The sequence below is a fragment of the Solea senegalensis genome, linkage group LG9 (assembly GCF_019176455.1).
Source record: "Solea senegalensis isolate Sse05_10M linkage group LG9, IFAPA_SoseM_1, whole genome shotgun sequence".
NCBI lineage: Eukaryota > Metazoa > Chordata > Actinopteri > Pleuronectiformes > Soleidae > Solea > Solea senegalensis.
Window position 1 is genome coordinate 265,012 of NC_058029.1, and position 17,036 is coordinate 282,047.

General features: G+C 45.7%; 1 protein-coding gene across 2 annotated transcripts; it reads right to left on the reverse strand.

Moving 5' to 3' along the window:
- Positions 1-644: 644 nt before the first annotated feature.
- On the reverse strand, positions 645-16,915 carry pogzb (pogo transposable element derived with ZNF domain b). 2 transcript variants are annotated; one of them, XM_044033744.1, is made up of 20 exons: positions 16,622-16,915; positions 15,636-15,751; positions 14,069-14,146; positions 13,736-13,977; positions 12,270-12,491; positions 11,577-11,661; positions 11,291-11,458; positions 11,067-11,213; positions 10,624-10,789; positions 10,288-10,430; positions 9,947-10,047; positions 9,722-9,868; positions 8,549-8,683; positions 8,292-8,470; positions 6,919-7,068; positions 6,708-6,767; positions 6,090-6,202; positions 3,727-5,376; positions 3,610-3,646; positions 645-2,931 (listed from the first exon to the last, which is right to left on the reverse strand). In XM_044033744.1, the coding sequence occupies exons 2-20, from the start codon at positions 15,745-15,747 to the stop codon at positions 1,044-1,046; spliced, it is 5,823 nt and encodes a 1,940-aa protein (XP_043889679.1). In that variant the 5' UTR covers positions 15,748-15,751; positions 16,622-16,915; the 3' UTR covers positions 645-1,043. The 2 variants fall into 2 exon arrangements, with proteins under 2 accessions (XP_043889679.1, XP_043889680.1); XM_044033745.1 differs by lacking the exon at positions 12,270-12,491 and having other exon boundaries at positions 16,622-16,914.
- Positions 16,916-17,036: the final 121 nt, after the last annotated feature.

Below are 17,036 nucleotides of genomic sequence, written 5' to 3' on the forward strand. Positions count from 1 at the left end.
GTATAAAAAGGGTGGTTCCTGAGCAGACATTCAGCAGGTGGCTGAGTGTCTGGAGGAGCTTCTTGGAAGTGAACTCTGTATGACCAGAATCCAGCTTTGTTTAGCCCTAGTTCTTTTTGTTGGTAATAAACATTGTTAAACTTTCAGTAGGTTTCCTGCCTCCTCTTTTGAGGGTTTGAGGGGTGATGTAAAGCTAAGAAAGGTTTATTCTTTGTTGAAGAGGGAGGGGGTAGATGTGGCTCTACTACAGGAGTCCAACATATACAACAATGAGCATCTCAAACTTAAATACAGTTGATGTGGCCAGGTGTACTTTTCCTCTTCTGCTACCAGTTGCATTGGGGTTGTTATATTGATACACAAGAATCTACCATTTCAATTAAAGTATATAAAGGACGGACGTACAGAAGATTTGTGATTATAAATGGTGTCTTGAATGGCGAAGAAATTACTATGATGAATCTTTATTGCCCACCTAACTAGAGTTTGGCATTGGGTCAGAACCCCAACCCTGTTAAACTTAAAAATGCTACAGGAACAGCAGGTGTCAACCCAGTGCATGCTGGGAAAACTCCCAGACCACTGATGCTGGCTGGAGGCGGAGCTTAAGTAAAAAAAAAGAGAAAAGAATCAATGAGACAGAATCTTTTCATCATGGCCGACATTTTTATTGTACAAACACATCACGAGTCACATGATTAATGTGAGCTGCTTAAGGCTGCAGGTACTTTCACCTGGACCAGGTCCCCCTGGACTAGGTCCACATGGACCAGATCCACCTGGACCAGATCTATCTGGACCAGGTCCACCTGGGTCTGAGTTCATACTCAAAAAGTCCTCATCTCACCTGCAGAGGACAAGGACATCAGGTCCAAACAGGAGGACAGCTGATTTTAAGGGCGGAGTGTCTGTGATTGACAGGTTAGCGTTAACCCAACAGCTGTGGTTGGTTACTTGTTGTTCAACCTTCACACCACCACGTCCATTCCTCAACCACCACTAAAAATATCCGGTGACATCAAATCTTTGTTATCTTCATCAGTTCAGCTCATGTCCATCGGTCCGTCCTCGTCTCCATCTTCCTCCACACCTTCTGTCCTGCTCTTTATCTTCCACTCATCCCCGACTTCCTCTCCGATCACAATCCTGGTCTCTCGTCTCTCCTTGTTCACCTCCTTTCTTTCCTCCTCAGTCTCCTTTCCTTCCTCCTCGCTGTCCTCCGGCTCGTCTTTTTTGTTCACCACGTCCTCATATCTGCTTTCACCCTGCATTATTTCTTTATCTTCTGTCTCTTTTCTGTCCTCCTTTACATCTTGTTGTTCCTCATGTTTCTCATTTGGTGTTATCTGTCCTTGTCCATCTTCCTTTTGTTCCAGCTCTGATGTCTCCAGTCCTTGCCCTTTTTTTGGTTCCTCTTGTTTTTCCCCTGGGGTCTCTAATCCTGGATGTTCTTCTGGTTCCTTGTCTGCGTCCTCTTCGTCCTCCCCAAGCCAATCAGGAGAATCATCACCAAGAGCTTCATTTCCCAGCAAAGTTTTGGTGAGGATCTTGAGAAGGTCCAGCTGAGCCTCCTCTGGTGTCTGACTCATCTCTTCCTCTTCTTTCTGAAGAAGACCCGTCAGCATGAATGAATTCCTCCAAAGTTGGTGGAGTTTGTTTAAAAGCGTCAGGGCCTCGACCGTCCAGTCCACCAGCAGCTGGGCCACAGTGGCTTCGAGACGCGGTGATGCCTCCTCCAGCTCCTTTGGGTTTCCTGAGCAGAACTTTGCCCAGGAAGACAGGATGAAGCGCTGCAGCACTGGCTTCACACAAACCTCCAGAGGCTGAAGTCTGATGGAACAACCTCCAGGAATTATTGCTGGGAGGGTTCCTGACCCACTGAGGGACGCAAGAAATGAATCACCCGTGTGCTCCCGGTGACGGCCTAACACCAGCAATGACTTGCTCCGCTGTGTTTGACCAGACATGTGCTGTAGCCAGATCTTGTTTGTCCAGCGATCCAGGAGTTCTTCTGCCGAAAGGCTCTTCAGGTGGTCCTCCTGGAGGATGGTCTCAGACGGATCTTTTTTGACAAACTGCTGGTTCACCAGCACCAAAGACGGCAGCATAGTGCCATCTGCCAGTGCTGTCAGGTAAACTGTGATGAGAGGTACTGAACCGTTGAGTTCCAGGGCTTCTGCACGGTGACACTTGTCCTGAACTAGTCTCAAATCCACAAAGAGACAAAACTTGTCCATTGCAGCTATGGCGTTTTCTGGCAGCTTGTGAACACAAATTATGTTCTGGGTGAATTTCTGAAAAGATTTGACCTTGTCCTCCAGGGAAGCCGGCAGCGTGCGTGTCAGTGTGGCTGCTGTGCCGATGCTGTGGACTCCAAGCTGGTGCCGCAGCATGAAGCCGACCGCCCAGTCGTACGAGATGCGGAAGGAGTCACTGAAGCTGCCCTTCTTCTTCAGTGTGGATGCTTTGTGGAACAGGCTGCTTTCTGTGATGGGCAGCTGCTGCTCGCGCATGGACAGCACCCAAGCCACCATGCGACAGTCACCGTCCACATCCATGTTCTGGTCCTGCTCACGATGTTTCAGGTGCTTCTTGGCCTCCTTCAGCCACAATTGGATAAGTTGGGTCTCAGTAGAAAAGACCCTGGAGGCCTGGTTGAACCCGTCACACAGGGCGAACAGGGCAACTCTCAGTTGCCGGGCAGTGAGGATATCATCGCGCTCTTTAGCCAGGACAGTCGATGGCTGACTGTGGCTGTCTGTCAATGGCAGCAGATCAGATGTTGTATGTTGTTCATCTTTAATATCTTCAGATTCTTCGTCCATGTCATCCAGATCATCCACAAGGTCATCTTCAGAGAAGTCTAAGTCCTCTATGGGGGCCATGGCCCCGTCCATATTGTCCTGGACTTCATCCACCTCGACTGCTCCACTGCAGCACAAACAGTCAAATGTACAATTATCAAAACTGAAGAACACAACAACTAAGAAGAAACATTGTTTAAGAATGAGTATCACTAGAACTTAACCGATACCAATAATTATCATTAGTCCTATGCTGTGTTTCCATCATGGTACAGTATGGCACAGTTTGAAATGGTAAAGTATGAGATTTCGTTTTGTGACGCCGTAGTGGTGCAATGTTGTTGTTACCAGGAACAGTGTTTGGAAAAACAGTAGCACTGTGTTGTCATTCATGTTTATCAGTATCACTTTAGTACTGACCAACTTCGTTCTGCTTCTTGAGTCACAAACCAACTGTTGTTTGGCTCAAAAACTTGAATGAAATTAGAGACAAACCTTGGTAACACAGACATTAACTGTGACTGTCATTTAATGAATGAATGAATTAATCAATCAATCAATCAATCAATCAACTAATGAATGAATGAATGAATTAATTAATTGATTAATCAAGACAAAGTTCTAGGTGTGTTCGTGGGTTTTCTCCAGGTTCTCCAGCTTCCTCCGGGTGACCTGTCCAGGGTGTGACCCTGCCTATCGCCCTGTGTCAGCTGAGGTTGGCACAGCGCCCCCATGTGGAGGATAAAGTGGTACAAAATGGATGGAAGACAAAGTTATATGTGAACATAAAGAGTGAAATAATTACCTGACTGCGTCCTTCAGGAATCCTACTTTAGTCGACCCTATTAAAAACAGAAGAGTCTTAAAATGTGGAATCTTATACAGAATCAAAGTCAGACTCAGATCTTTTGAAAACACTGACCTCGTTTCAGAGGCGACAGTTCGTGAAACTCCCAGAAGCAGCTAGGCTCTTTGCACAGGTTCACTTTACAGATGACACAGCCGTACACACTTTCATGGCGAACATTGTTTGAATTGCAGTTCTTGCACCTCTTGGAGATAGAGGTGATCCGACCCATCCTGTGCCTTTCTTTAAGGACTTTGTCTGGCACCTCCCCTCCTGTCCCGCAGGAACTGGCCACCTCCATCGTCTCAAAGTACTTCTGGGCACACTTAGCCAGTTGGTTGCCCAAACGCTTGCGGAAATTGACTTGCGTGAAAAGGCCGTCCTGCACCCAGGCAGGGGGGTTCTCTTTCCGACTCTCCCGCAGGATGATAAAAGCGTTAACAATGCTCAGGTTGACCAGTAACCAGAAGAGGCTGCGCCAGTGTCGGTCCTGGGGGATTCCTCCGAGTGGGTTACAGGCCAGCAGCTGCTTACAGATGTCCACACCTCGCATATTCTCCTGTAGGAGGCGAAAGGCCATTGGCCGGTCAATGGGGTCCAGGCCTCCTACTTTAGTCTGAGACCTCCTCCAGACGGTATCTGCTTCACCTGGAGCTGCATTCGTTGACAGGCAGCCCATCTCCTTAGTGTCTCTCCAGCGGGTGGCCAGTAGGGGGCCAAACTGCCTCTGCAGGAAGTCTCCAGGTTTGTCCAGCTGGCCCTCCTCCCACAGCTCTCGGGGCAGAATGGGGTTGGGGGGAGGAAAGGAGCTGGAAGTATAGATGCCCTGGTCCAGGAGCTTCTGCATGAGCGGGACAGACGTGAGGGAGCTAGCAAGGTAGAGCTGGTGGTGTTTGTTCTGCAGGTTCTTCACCAGCTCTGGCACCACAGTGAAGCCTGGTTCCTGGTTGGGTTTCACCCCCACCTCGATGAAGAAACGGTGGCAGTACCCTGACTTAGAGTCGCAGAGCAGCCACACCTGTGGCTGGGTCTTCAGGTTTCCTTTAGTGTCGCAGCTGTCCTCATCCAGACTGGGCAGCAGAGCACGGTCAATGGTAAGGCAGCAGTTTGGTCGGTAGGCGTTCCACATGGCTTTACCCAGGATGTCCAGCATTGGCCTGAAGATATGCAGAGGGTCGATGGACTTACTGGTGCTGCGATATTCCTCCGTAGTGAAGCTGCCCATGCGGATGTTGGCAGCGATCTGCTTGAAACGCTTGTAGCTCATGGCACGGTAGAAGGTGTAGCTGTTGTCGTAGTGATTCCAGGACCAGTACTGCGTTGGATCAGGTAGATTCTGGATCCCCATCAGTATGGCCAAACCAATGAAACCTTTGATCTCATGAGTAGTGACGGGGAGCCAGTCAGGGGGGGAGTGGCCCAGGAAGTGGCAGGTCTTGGCATGGTTGTTGGTCTCTTTGGTGATGAGGTCCACCAGCGTCTGAGGGAACAGCAAGCTGAAGAAGTCGATGGCGTCACTGGTTTTGTTCAGAGAGTGACAAGGTCCGTTGCTCTCCGTGAACGGGGCGATGGTGAATTCAGAGCTAACTTTCCCCTCCGGTGATTTCCAACTATCTGCCGACCTCCAGGACGGCTCAGGCAAGTCCTGCTTCTGGCCTGGTTCCTGGTCTTCTGAAGAGCGCTGCTCAGCATCGCAGCAAAGCTGGATGTCAGGTTCAAGGTATGCTGAAAAGAAAAAACTTCTGTTAATATGTGAACGATTATTATTATAATAGATTATATAGCTAACACTAAAATTGTCCTCATCATGGTCCTTTTCTGAAGGTCACGTGAGACCTGGAAAATTTCACAGAAGCATCTTAAAAAGTGTTCACACAAATATTGATACAAATCTAATTCCATAACCGTACAGGTCGCCTCTGTGACCTCTGAGATTTCTCCCATTTTCCCTGTAGAAGGGTTTTTGTGGTTTGATGTGAGGGTCTAAGGACAGAGGGACTAGGGACTGAGGAAAGAGGGACTAGGGATTTAGGACAGAGGGACTAGGAACTGTGGACAGAGGGACTAAGGACTGAGGAAAGAGGGTCTGAGGACAGAGGATGTATAAACCCCTTGGAGGCAGATTGTGTTTGTGTTGTTCTGTATAAATAAAGTTTCATTGGGACTTTATCGAACATCACAAACATTCAAAATATGTTAATTGTGGTGAATTTGTTATTTTATGATATTCAAAAATGTTACATGTATATAATATATGTTAATATTGTAAAATGGACACAAGTGTCTTCAAATGTCTGTCCAGCACGACCACATACAGTCCTAATGATTTATCTTCAAGTGCCACAAGGGGAGCAAGTTCAGTTCAGTAAGAAAAATGTGAGAGAAACACACAATTTTTTTGAATTTTAAAGACAACAGTGACACGAGGGTGATCTTACTCTTGAGCCTGCAGGTGGCGCTGTAGTGATCTGGATTGGTCAGCAAGTGATCGGCCATGTGGTCAGCAGTTTTAGGCCTGAAGCCACAGTCAGAGCAGAGAAGCTGGAACAGACTGAGGAACAGAGACATGATCACACACTGACAAACACACCCACACACTGACATACTGCACATACAGTAAATTGGCTTAGAATGACCTATTTTACTGTCATGAGTGAATATTGTAGAAAAACATTCGTGTTATTAACGTCAGCTGCAGATCTTAGTTTCATGCATTCTTGATATTCCAGGACATGATTGTGGCTGAGGTGCTCATGTTTCTTCCTGCGACTACAACTTTAACTTTTTGATTTATTCTTTGAAGCATTAATATTAATCTATACAGCTATAATATAATCTATATCCATGGTTCCCAACCTGGGGTCCTAGCCCCTCTAAGGGGGGGCGCAGATTTTAGGCTGCTCTGAATTTGTGAGGTTAATATAATTATATTTGTGCATCCCAACCAGACACTGGATAATTAGAAGTCAGTATCACCCAAATAAAAACTATAACCTTTCAATTCATTAAGCTAAATTAAGCTTAACCTAAATCTGACCAAATCAATAAATACTCACCAAGGAGGAGGACGTCTGTGGAGAGGGACGACTCTGTCCACGGAGTGAGGGACATGGTGACTGGAGGACAAGAAAAACATGTTCAGGTACTGTGTGTACTACTGCAGTACAGTCTGTGAACTACTGCAGTACAGTCTGTACTATTACGGTAAAATCTGTGTACTTCTGCAGTAAAGTCGGTGTACTCGTGCAGTAGTACTGCAGTACTTACTGAATCATGTGAGCAGCGTAGGCTCTGGAGCAGCAGCTGCTGTACGGACACAGGAGACAGTGGACATGTGTCGGGTAGTGGGCGGAGACATCTGATGCGTCCGTCCCACACTCCAAACACACCACTCTGCCATCGTCACATGGAGACGTCCTGTAGGGGGCGACAGAAAATAGGAAGTGATTGGAGGCAGTCAGTGAACAGTGGCCGTTTCTCAATATCCATACTTGTGCGTACTTGTGCGTACTTGCGTACTCCCGTACTTGTGAAAACGTCATCAGCCTCAGTCCAAGTGCTGTTCCAATTCTCAAGTAAACGAACAGCGAGGACGGTTCTCAAACCCGGAAGTGTTCTCGCTCCGCCCATGTTTACCAAGTATGCATCGGAGGTGACTTAAGCGTACTTGGGATGGCCATGTATCCCAGAATACATTTCGGCGGAGCATAGCAGCAGATAATATAAATTTAAATCTGAAATAAATATTTTTCTGTGTCCCGGAACAAAGTTTTAACATCATTTGAGGCGGGAAATTAGTCATTTAGAATTCAAATATGTGGTTTGTGTATGACGATATGACGTATTTATAGTTTGGCAGCAACGTTTGTCGGAGGTGATCAGCTCCGCCTCTGTGGGCGCTCGGCGCTCACTGTGCCTGGCACAGAGCAGCGTTACCTCGGCTTGTCCTGATGAAATGATCCGCTGGCTCAGACGTTGCTGTCATTAGATGCTCCGTGTGATCCATAGATTTGTTGTTGACGTGTTATTTTGATTTTGATGGAAACGTTTTGACAGTTTGAAAGTTTGTATATTATTATTTTTTATTTTTTTTAATTTTAACTTTGAATGTTAGATTTATATTAGTCGCACGGTCATTGTATCTGTATTTAAATATAATATGTAAGTATTAGATATGTAGGGTAGTATATATTTGTACACGTCATATATATATATACACACATATATATATACTACTCTACAAAGCTGTAATATATCTATTTTCCACATTATATTATTTATATTGTATATTTTAATAGAAATAAATTAATAAATGAAGTTAAATATTTAAAATGTAAAAATAATAACAACATATATATGCATTTATTAAAAGTATTTCATATGTTCATTTATCAACACCGTAGGTGGCAGTAATGAGGCTGCAGCACTTGGCGCCAGCCACCATTCAAACAGCAGAACAATACATACATACTTGCATACTTGAGTATTGAGAAACAACCACATACTTGTGTACTCCCGTACTTGGCAAGTATATACTCCCAGCGTACTTCTCAAGTATATACTTCCCAAGTAAGCAAGTACATACTTGCTAACTTGAGTATTGAGAAACGGCCAGTGTGTCAGCTGACCTCTGCACTCACCTGTACAGGTGGACGCGGCGGCCTCCTGGTCTGTGGAGAGAGGAGCGGGGGGACTTGGAGAGGACAGCAGACTTCTGTGGATCCGTCTTGATGTGGATTGGCTGAACAAGGGAAGAGTGGATCCGCCCACCTGATGATGTCATTGGACGGCGGATCTTACCATAGGTCCTGATGGTCACCTGCAGGCCGAGAGATTGAAGCGATGAAATGGAGAGACGGGAAATGAAGTGGACAGAAGGTGAGGGTGGTCAGCTGACCTTTGACCCTGGCGGGAGTCCTTCCAGCTGAGCAGGTCGGCGGAAGCTTCGGTGGTTTTCAAGTTTATGCTGCATTTTGTCCTTGAGGAAGACAAACTGAAGACGACACCTGTTACAGTGAAAGGCATGGTTCACCTGAGACACAAGAGGAAGAAGAGTGAGCACGGTTGTATGATGTGGGTGTGGCCATTTGTTGCATTTTCCTGATGTGGGCGTAGTGGTTACCTTGTGTCGTGGTGAGCTTACATGGTATTGTATCATTGGCCGTTTCTCAATATCCATACTTGTGCGTAATTGTGCGTACTTGTGTACTCCCAACTTGTGAAAACGTCATCAGCCTCAGTCCAAGTGCTGTTCCAATTCTCAAGTAAGGGACGGTTCTCAACCCCAGAAGTGTTCTCGCTCCGCCCATTTTTACCAAGTATGCATCGGAGGTGACTTAAGCGTACTTGGGATGGCCATGTATCCCATAATACATTTCGGCGTAACATAGCAGCAGATAATAGAAATATAAATCTGAAATAAATATTTTTCTGTGTCCCCAATCATTTGAGACAAGAAAATTAGTCATTTAGAATTCAAACATGTGGTTTGTGTATTAAGATATGACGCTTTTATAGTTTAGGTTTATAGTTTTGAGTTTGAAAGTTTGTATATTATTAATGTTTGACTTATTTTAACTTTTATATTAAAGTCGCACGGTCATTGTATCTGTATTTAAATATAATATGTAAATATTATATATGTAGAGTAGTATATATTTGAGCACGTTATATATGCTGTAATATATCTATTTTCCACATTGTATTATTTGTATTGTATATTTTAACAGAAATACATTAATAAATGAAGTTAAATATTTAAAATGTGAAAATAATAACAATATATATGCATTTATCAAAAGTATTTCATATGTTCATTTATCAACACTGTAGGTGGCAGTAATGAGACTGCAGCACAAACAGCAGAACAATACATACATACTTGCTTACTTGAGTATTTAGAAACAGCCACATACTTGTGTACTCCCATACTTGGCAAGTATATACTCCCAGCGTACTTCTCAAGTATATACTCCCAGTAAGCAAGTACATACTTGCTTACTTGAGTATTGAGAAACGGCCATTGTTTATGGTAAGGGTGTAGTTACCTGATTGGTGTGGGTGTGGTTACCTGGTGTCTCAGCAGGTGCTCCTGGTAGCTGGTGGGGTTCCTGGTCACCTTCAGACAGAAGATGCAGAGCAGGAAGCGCGAGTCTCTGTGGAAGCTGGCGAAGTGCTGCAGGACGTCCGAATAGAAGGAGGAGCGATACGAACACACCTGCAAGTCACACCTGAGTTAACAATGGCCAAGGCACTAAGAGGACCATCAGGGTCAAAGGTCAAACATCAGACTGACCTGGCAGACGTACGGCATCTCTCCTGGTTTGTGGTTTGACTTCATGTGGTTCAAGAAGGTCGGCTCGTTTTCAAACGCCCACTCACAGATACGACATAAACCTGAGGATGAGCAACAGACAGGTGAGTCACGACAGGTGACATCAAGACAGGTGAGTCACAACTGTATTTCTTTTATTTTGAAATTCAGTTGTCATACACATTATTTGCCTGGAATATGGTGACATAATCATCTTTATTTTTTTTGTTTGTTTTGTTATTATTTATTTATTATCTTTGAAAAATGAATGAAAACAGTTTGACAGAATAGGTTTCAGGTGTGTGAGTGGGTGTGGCTTTTACTGGAGGCGAGGGCGGAGCCGTGCACCAGGTCCTGGTGAGTCTGTAGCTGAAGTGGAGAGGAGAACTGTCGGAAACAAAATCGACACAACTTTTCATCATCAGCACCAATCAGCTGTGAGTGCTGGAGCATGTGTTGCATCAACCTGTGCGCACACGGAAAAAAAAGGTATAGATTAACACACACCTGTGCACCACCCCCCGATCTCAGGTGCATCTATGGTGCATCTATGGTGCGTCTATGGTGTGTCTATGGTGCGTCTTTGGTGCGTCTATGGTGTGTCTCTGGTGTGTCTCTGGTGTGTCTCTGGTGTGTCTCTGGTGCTTGGTGGTTCCCACCTCAGGTTATTGTCAGCCAGGTGTGTGCAGATCTGACAGGTGAAGGTAGAGGTCTTGATTCCCAGGGGCAGAGGTCTCCTCAGACTCAGGTCTCCCTCAAACGTGCCGTAGTAGAACTCCTCCACACTCATCACCACCTTAGACAAAGGTGCTGAGGCAACAGGAGCTGTGGGAGCAGGTGAAACACAGAACCTGTTCAGCTCAATGGAACCACACCTTTAAGGTGGACAGTGAGGACAGGGGGACAGAGGACAGTGGACAGCGAGGACCGTGGACAGCGAGGACAATGAGGACACAGGACAGAGAGGACAGTGGACAGCTGGACCCTGAAACAAGATTTGATTATTACCAGTAAAAAGTAAGATTGAATGTTACTAGTGTGTTTGAATGTTACCAGTAAGATTGAATGTTACCAGTATGTTACCAGTAAGATTGAATGTTACCTGTATTGATGGGTGACACGTCTGCACTGCTGCTGCTGCCGATCACAGTCACTTTGGTGACTCCGTTAGCTGAACTGGTTTGAAGAGCAGGAGATGACGCCATCTTCACAGAGTTGGCCCCACCCACCGGGGTCATCTGGACATTAACTGAAGAAGAAAAGAAAAACATTAGACGAATGAATGAAAGACTGAATGAAGCTGATCAACCCTTCGTTGTCACTGACTGGGTCCTGGTGTGCTGGTGCGGATGGTCAGAGTGGTCGGCAGCTGCAGAGGAGTGAAGGTGGACGCTGGCTGGGCGGGGCCTCTTGAGGAGGCGTGGCTTGTACTGCTCTGGTTGAGGATGGGGGACACGCCCACACTTGGTCGTACCAGCTGACCCAGGGACGAGGCTGCGGAGATAGGAATGAATGAATGAATGAATGAATAAGCAGCAATGATCAGCTAAACTGGGATCAATCATCACATCTGACTGTTTGACGATCATAGGATGAAGTGGGTGTGGCTTACACTGTATCAGCGTGAGTGGCTGGACCGACTGACCCGGCTGCAGGTTCAGGACCAGCGGAGTCCCTGTGTTCATCACCGGGAAACCCTGTAGAGGAGAAGCAAAAGGCATGACCTCACAGTAATCTCACTTTCACAGTGTCACAGTCACCTTACATTCAGTGTCACATCACATTCACCATCACATCACAGTCACTTTACATTCAGTGTCACATCACATTCATGTGTCACATTCCCCATCACATCCACGTTACATTCACCATCACATCCCAGTCACAGTGTCACATTCACCATCACATCACCTTCACATCACAGTCACCATCACATCACCTTCCCTGTGTCACATTCACCATCACATCACAGTCACTGTGTCACATCACAGTCACTGTGACAGTCACCATCACATCACATTCACTGTGTCACAATGTAGCTAGTGTTAGCATGACTTGTGAAGAAGCTAATGAAACATGAGTCACGTAAAAAAGTGCTGATGTCACAGTTATTATGTCCATAACTTCTTGTCAGAGTCAGGGTCAAAGGTCAAGTCTTTAGCGCTGTTATTGTTCATGGTGTGGACGTCTCTTTAACCACTGTCTCATAATTATGTGTTCCCCCCTGTCCCTCGTGCGTCTCGTCTCTCTGTCCCTCGTCCGTCTCTAACATTAGCTTAGCTTCAGTTAGCGTGTGGACACTGGCCTTGGAGACAGAATTCCTCTTTGTCTTCCTGTTGAACACAATTAACTGTCTCTCAAATGTGTCCAGGTCCAGGTGAGACGAGCACTTCCTGCTTTTCTTCAGGTGAGACACGATCCTGAAGTATTTTCCTCCACATCCTCCACAAATGACCATCTGTCCTCTGCTCTCAAACGTCCGTCCACTGTCGTCCTCAAATCTGAAACGCTCCACTCTAGTCTGAATCTGAATGAGACGGAGAGAAACCAGTCAGAGGTTCTGCAGTCTGAGGCCGTCCACCTGTGTCCACCCGAGTCCACCTGTGTCCACCCTAGTCCACCTGTGTCCCTGAGTTCAGATCCACTTCAAGCTCCTCCCAACCTTTAATCTCTGTCATGTTTTTTTCTTTATTGTTGGTTTAATGTATTTTTTCATATGTGGTTGTTTTGAGATGGCTATAGACACAGAGACAGACAGAGACAGACAAAGACTGACAGAGACACAGACAGAGACTGAGGCAGAGCTAAAAACAGAAGCAAAAACTTGTATTAGGTCATCTGCTGTTGTGTTTAACATACATGAACGAAACTTGGTACACATGTTCATTAGGTGGGGACGGTCAAAAAAGTCGATGGCAACAATCCTGTGAATCCTACGGGTAGGCCACCATCTTGGATTGCACGCCAAATCGGAGGCGATTTTGGCCATTTCGCATCAATGGTATTTGAACAAACTTGTCCTAGAGCTTTCGTGTGATCACCTTCAAACTTGGTGCAGTCACTGTGGACAAGTTGAGAATCTAAAATCATCGCAAGTTTTTTAAAATGTCACATGGCGTATGAGAACGGGGGCAGCAAAAAAAGTTGGCGAGAAACTTCCGATTATTTTATCGCCAGCAACTATGAGAACGCACACTCCTGGTATCAAACTTGCGTGACAACTGGAATCATAACAAAACTTGCATATGAACGAAACTTGATGTTCATGGTGCCAGTGATGAAGACATCTATGACAGTACATTTTGAAAACAGCGTCTCCTAGTGGTGGCAGAAAATACACCAAAAAAGATTCCTTTACGATTTCAGGAATAACTTCTACAGAGATTATCGTATTGACTTCAAAATCGCTGAAAACACTCAAAACACATGGTAGACGGTGCATGCTGAATATGACACCACAACGATTAATTGTGTTGCCATGGCAACTATGCAAATTCGGACTTTTGCGACAAAAACACAAACTGTCACAACTTTGTGAATCCTGGTCCGATCTGAAACAAGCTTGCTAGGAGACTGACAGAGACTGACAGAGACACAGACAGAGACTGACAGAGACACATTTAACCAAAGACTCAAGTCGGATTTCTAACCTCACCAACTTTCACCCTATAATATCAGAAGTGACTGTCGTCATGTGACTGTCCTGTCCTCCTGTCATGTGACTGTTCTGTCCTCTTGTCATGTGACAGAGGGTGTGTTTGTTTTGTGTACCTGGGCGGTCAGGAGAATGGGTTGGCTGCCTCCTGTCCTCGTCGCTGGGAGGAGAAACGTCCCACCTGCTGTCTGTGTCAGGATGAGGGGCGGTCCCTGAGTCATTATGGGTGGAGCTGAGACAGGAGGGGTTGGGGGGGCTGAGAGGTGTGTGACAGAGGAGAGGGAGGTGGTGGTGATGATGGGAGGAGGAGGAGGAGGAGCCGTCACTGAGGAGGAGACGCTCCACACAGGAGGTGACGCTAAAGAAGAAGAGGACAAAGTTAAAAGACTGGACACAGTGATGATCACACATGCACACGTGCGCGTGCACACACACACAATAACACTTACCTGCTGGACCAGGTGTAAAGAGCGGAGTTCTAGTGGGCGGAGTCTCAGAGACTGGAAGAGGGGACGAGGAATCTTCCACTGCAGAGAAATGACATTCTCACTGTAAATGAGTCAGGTTCACACGTTCACTCCACTGAGTGACGTCACACCAGGGAGGGTGGAAAATATTGTACTACTTAATTTTAGGCTCAAAAACATGGCTGTAATGTCCAGTATTCACATCAAAGCAGAGACCAACAACTAAACGAAACAAAGAGATCAATCACGCTGATCTAATCACAAATAAAATCAAACAGCAGTGAATTAGATGATAGACGATAGAGATGTGCAGATGAGCTGTAATGTCATCCGCACCTGCTGCTAAATATCAATAAATAACAATGTTTTTTTCTGACAATTAATACCCAGACCCGCCAGTCACCTGATCATCATTCATTGTAGCAGCAGTCTGATAAACACAATATGTTGTTATGGAACACAGCAGCTGCACAGATCCTCTAGATGAACTCATTTCAGATCTAGCCAATATGTTAACCTACGTATTATTTATTTCAACCACGACCCGCCCCCACGCAATCTACCCGCTCCGTGCATGACTGATGTCCGCGGGTGTTCCCGCCAACCACGCATCTCGAACAGGTGAACTCTCACCATTTCGGCGTTTTGCATAGATCTCGTGCATCTGCGCAACATGGTTTCCGAAAATATACTATATACTATACTATACTACGCCATCTATTTTATAAAATGCTGCCAGACTGTGACGTCTCTGGCATGGATGTTAGAGGACAACTGACTGTAGCTCAACATTAAATCAAACCACCGGATAATCTTTCGGTCTCTTGTGGGTTGGGCTAATCCAAAATACTGAAAACAAGGGGGTTGTTCTGAAAACACCCCCATTAGCACTTGGTACATTCATCCAGATGAAAACAAATTAACCATAGACTGTATGTAATTAACATGGAAGAAAGTCGACTTATCAGAATTTGAGTCAAACCAGAACGTATCGACTGATTAATCGACCAGTCGACCGGGACTTTACATAAAGTAAAGTGTACAATCACACATTAGTGAAGGTAAACGTTTCACTACAGATATCTGGAGCACTGATGTTTCCCCGTGTCACTTTAAGTTTAACACACCAGTGAGGTGATTGCTGCGAGCCTAATGGAAATGTTTGACAAGTTCCTTTGAGCAAAGTCCATGTGATCGTGAGGGACAAAGGCGATGGAGAACATGAGAGTGCATCTCGTTGTGAATGATGGACTTCTATCTGGAAGCTATTGGTTCATTCAGCTGCTTCTGTGTTGTACTAAACTAAACCATTAACAAAGAACTGACCGTTTATTTTGAATGTCTATTAAGCTTGTGAAGCTTTATTTAAGATCACTGTACAGTTATTAAATAAGTAATTCAGTTCATTTCTATCTGTCTATAAAAAAACGGAAGAAATGTTGAAGTCAAGTTTCCACGCTGTTTTTCTGTATCGGTATCAGATCGGGATCGGTCGATTCTAAACCTCAGATATCGGTATGGGAGGTGACTTAGACCGGTCAGGACTCACCTGGTTTACCGTAGTTGAAGAAGTCCACTTCATCTTCCTCCACGCAGTCGTCCACCAGTTGCCATGGCTCCAGCTCCTCCTCCTCACACTCCATAAACAGCTCCGTATCCATGTTGCTATGGAAACAGAAACATTTCTACTGTGAATAAAGTTGTACGTGCAGTGTTGAGCAGAGGCCACAGGGGGAGCTGCTTCCAACACGTTTGTGATTGTCTCTTTACTGTCACTTAAAAAACTATGGGTTAGATCTGAGGATGAGACTCTAACCAGCTGAGATGAGCACAGCACCCCCTGTGGCCCTCGTGTGGGGGATAAAGCTGTAGAAAATGGATGGATAAATAAATATATGATGAGTTTTACAAAATACAAAAGAGTAAAACAGCCTATGAGTACAGGGAGGTTGATGTTGAATCAAACGTCAAAGATTTCTTTGTTTTTAAAGGAGCAAAAAACTTTTAAGATTCACATTTAAGAGGCTGAAACTGCTCCGCATTATTAAAAAAACATTCATTTAGTCATTTATTAATCGTTAACTCAAACATCACAGTAAAATATCACACACTGCAGCTTTAAATTCACGTTATTCTATTATTTTAGAGCTTTTTTTCTTTTTTTTAAAAGCTTCTCACTCACGTTGAAGTATCGCGCTGCGGCCGCGGGGGGCGCTGCTCCCGGTGCTTACTGTGACTTTAAACCTGGCTGAAGCAAGTTTAAGCGCGCGGGAGACTCGAACCTCCAGTCCGCGCGGGACCCGCCGATTAAAAGTGCGGCAGTGGGTTCAGGTGGACCCGGAACTCTAAGACCACACACCCAGACTGACCCGGACTGGCCCAGTTCAAGCCCCGCACCGTGGTGCGTTTGTTTTACTAAGCACCGCCCCTTCGCCAGCAGCAGACTGCAACACACCGAGCGCTCCAAGAGCTTTCCCGCTGGACACAAAGACACAGGGACGCGGGACGAGCCGGACCGAACCGAACCGGTCTTACCTGGTCCTGCGGAGGGAGACAGCGGAGCTCAGACGCGTTCACTCAGTTCTTCTTCGTGTACGTTCTGGCTTGGTGCGAGGCGGGACTTCCTCTTGTTGTTCGTATCAGAGCCGCGAATTGGCCCGCGTCAGTTTGACGTCACTTCCTCTTTCTACAGCTCGCGCTCTCACTGGTGGTTATGGATATTTGTGGAGAAATAAAATGTGGGTTTTGCGGGTTTTTCAGTGTGAACGCGGTGAAACAACAACTGCGGCAATAACATGACGGCGACAAAACACGAACCAGCAACCGTCCACAGGCCAGGCCGCCATTTTGTTTTTGTTGTTTCGTCGTGAGGGGCGGGGCGACATACGCTGACGTCATTGACGGAAGACGGGGGGAACAAAACAAACAAAGATTTTAGTACTTTTTCCTC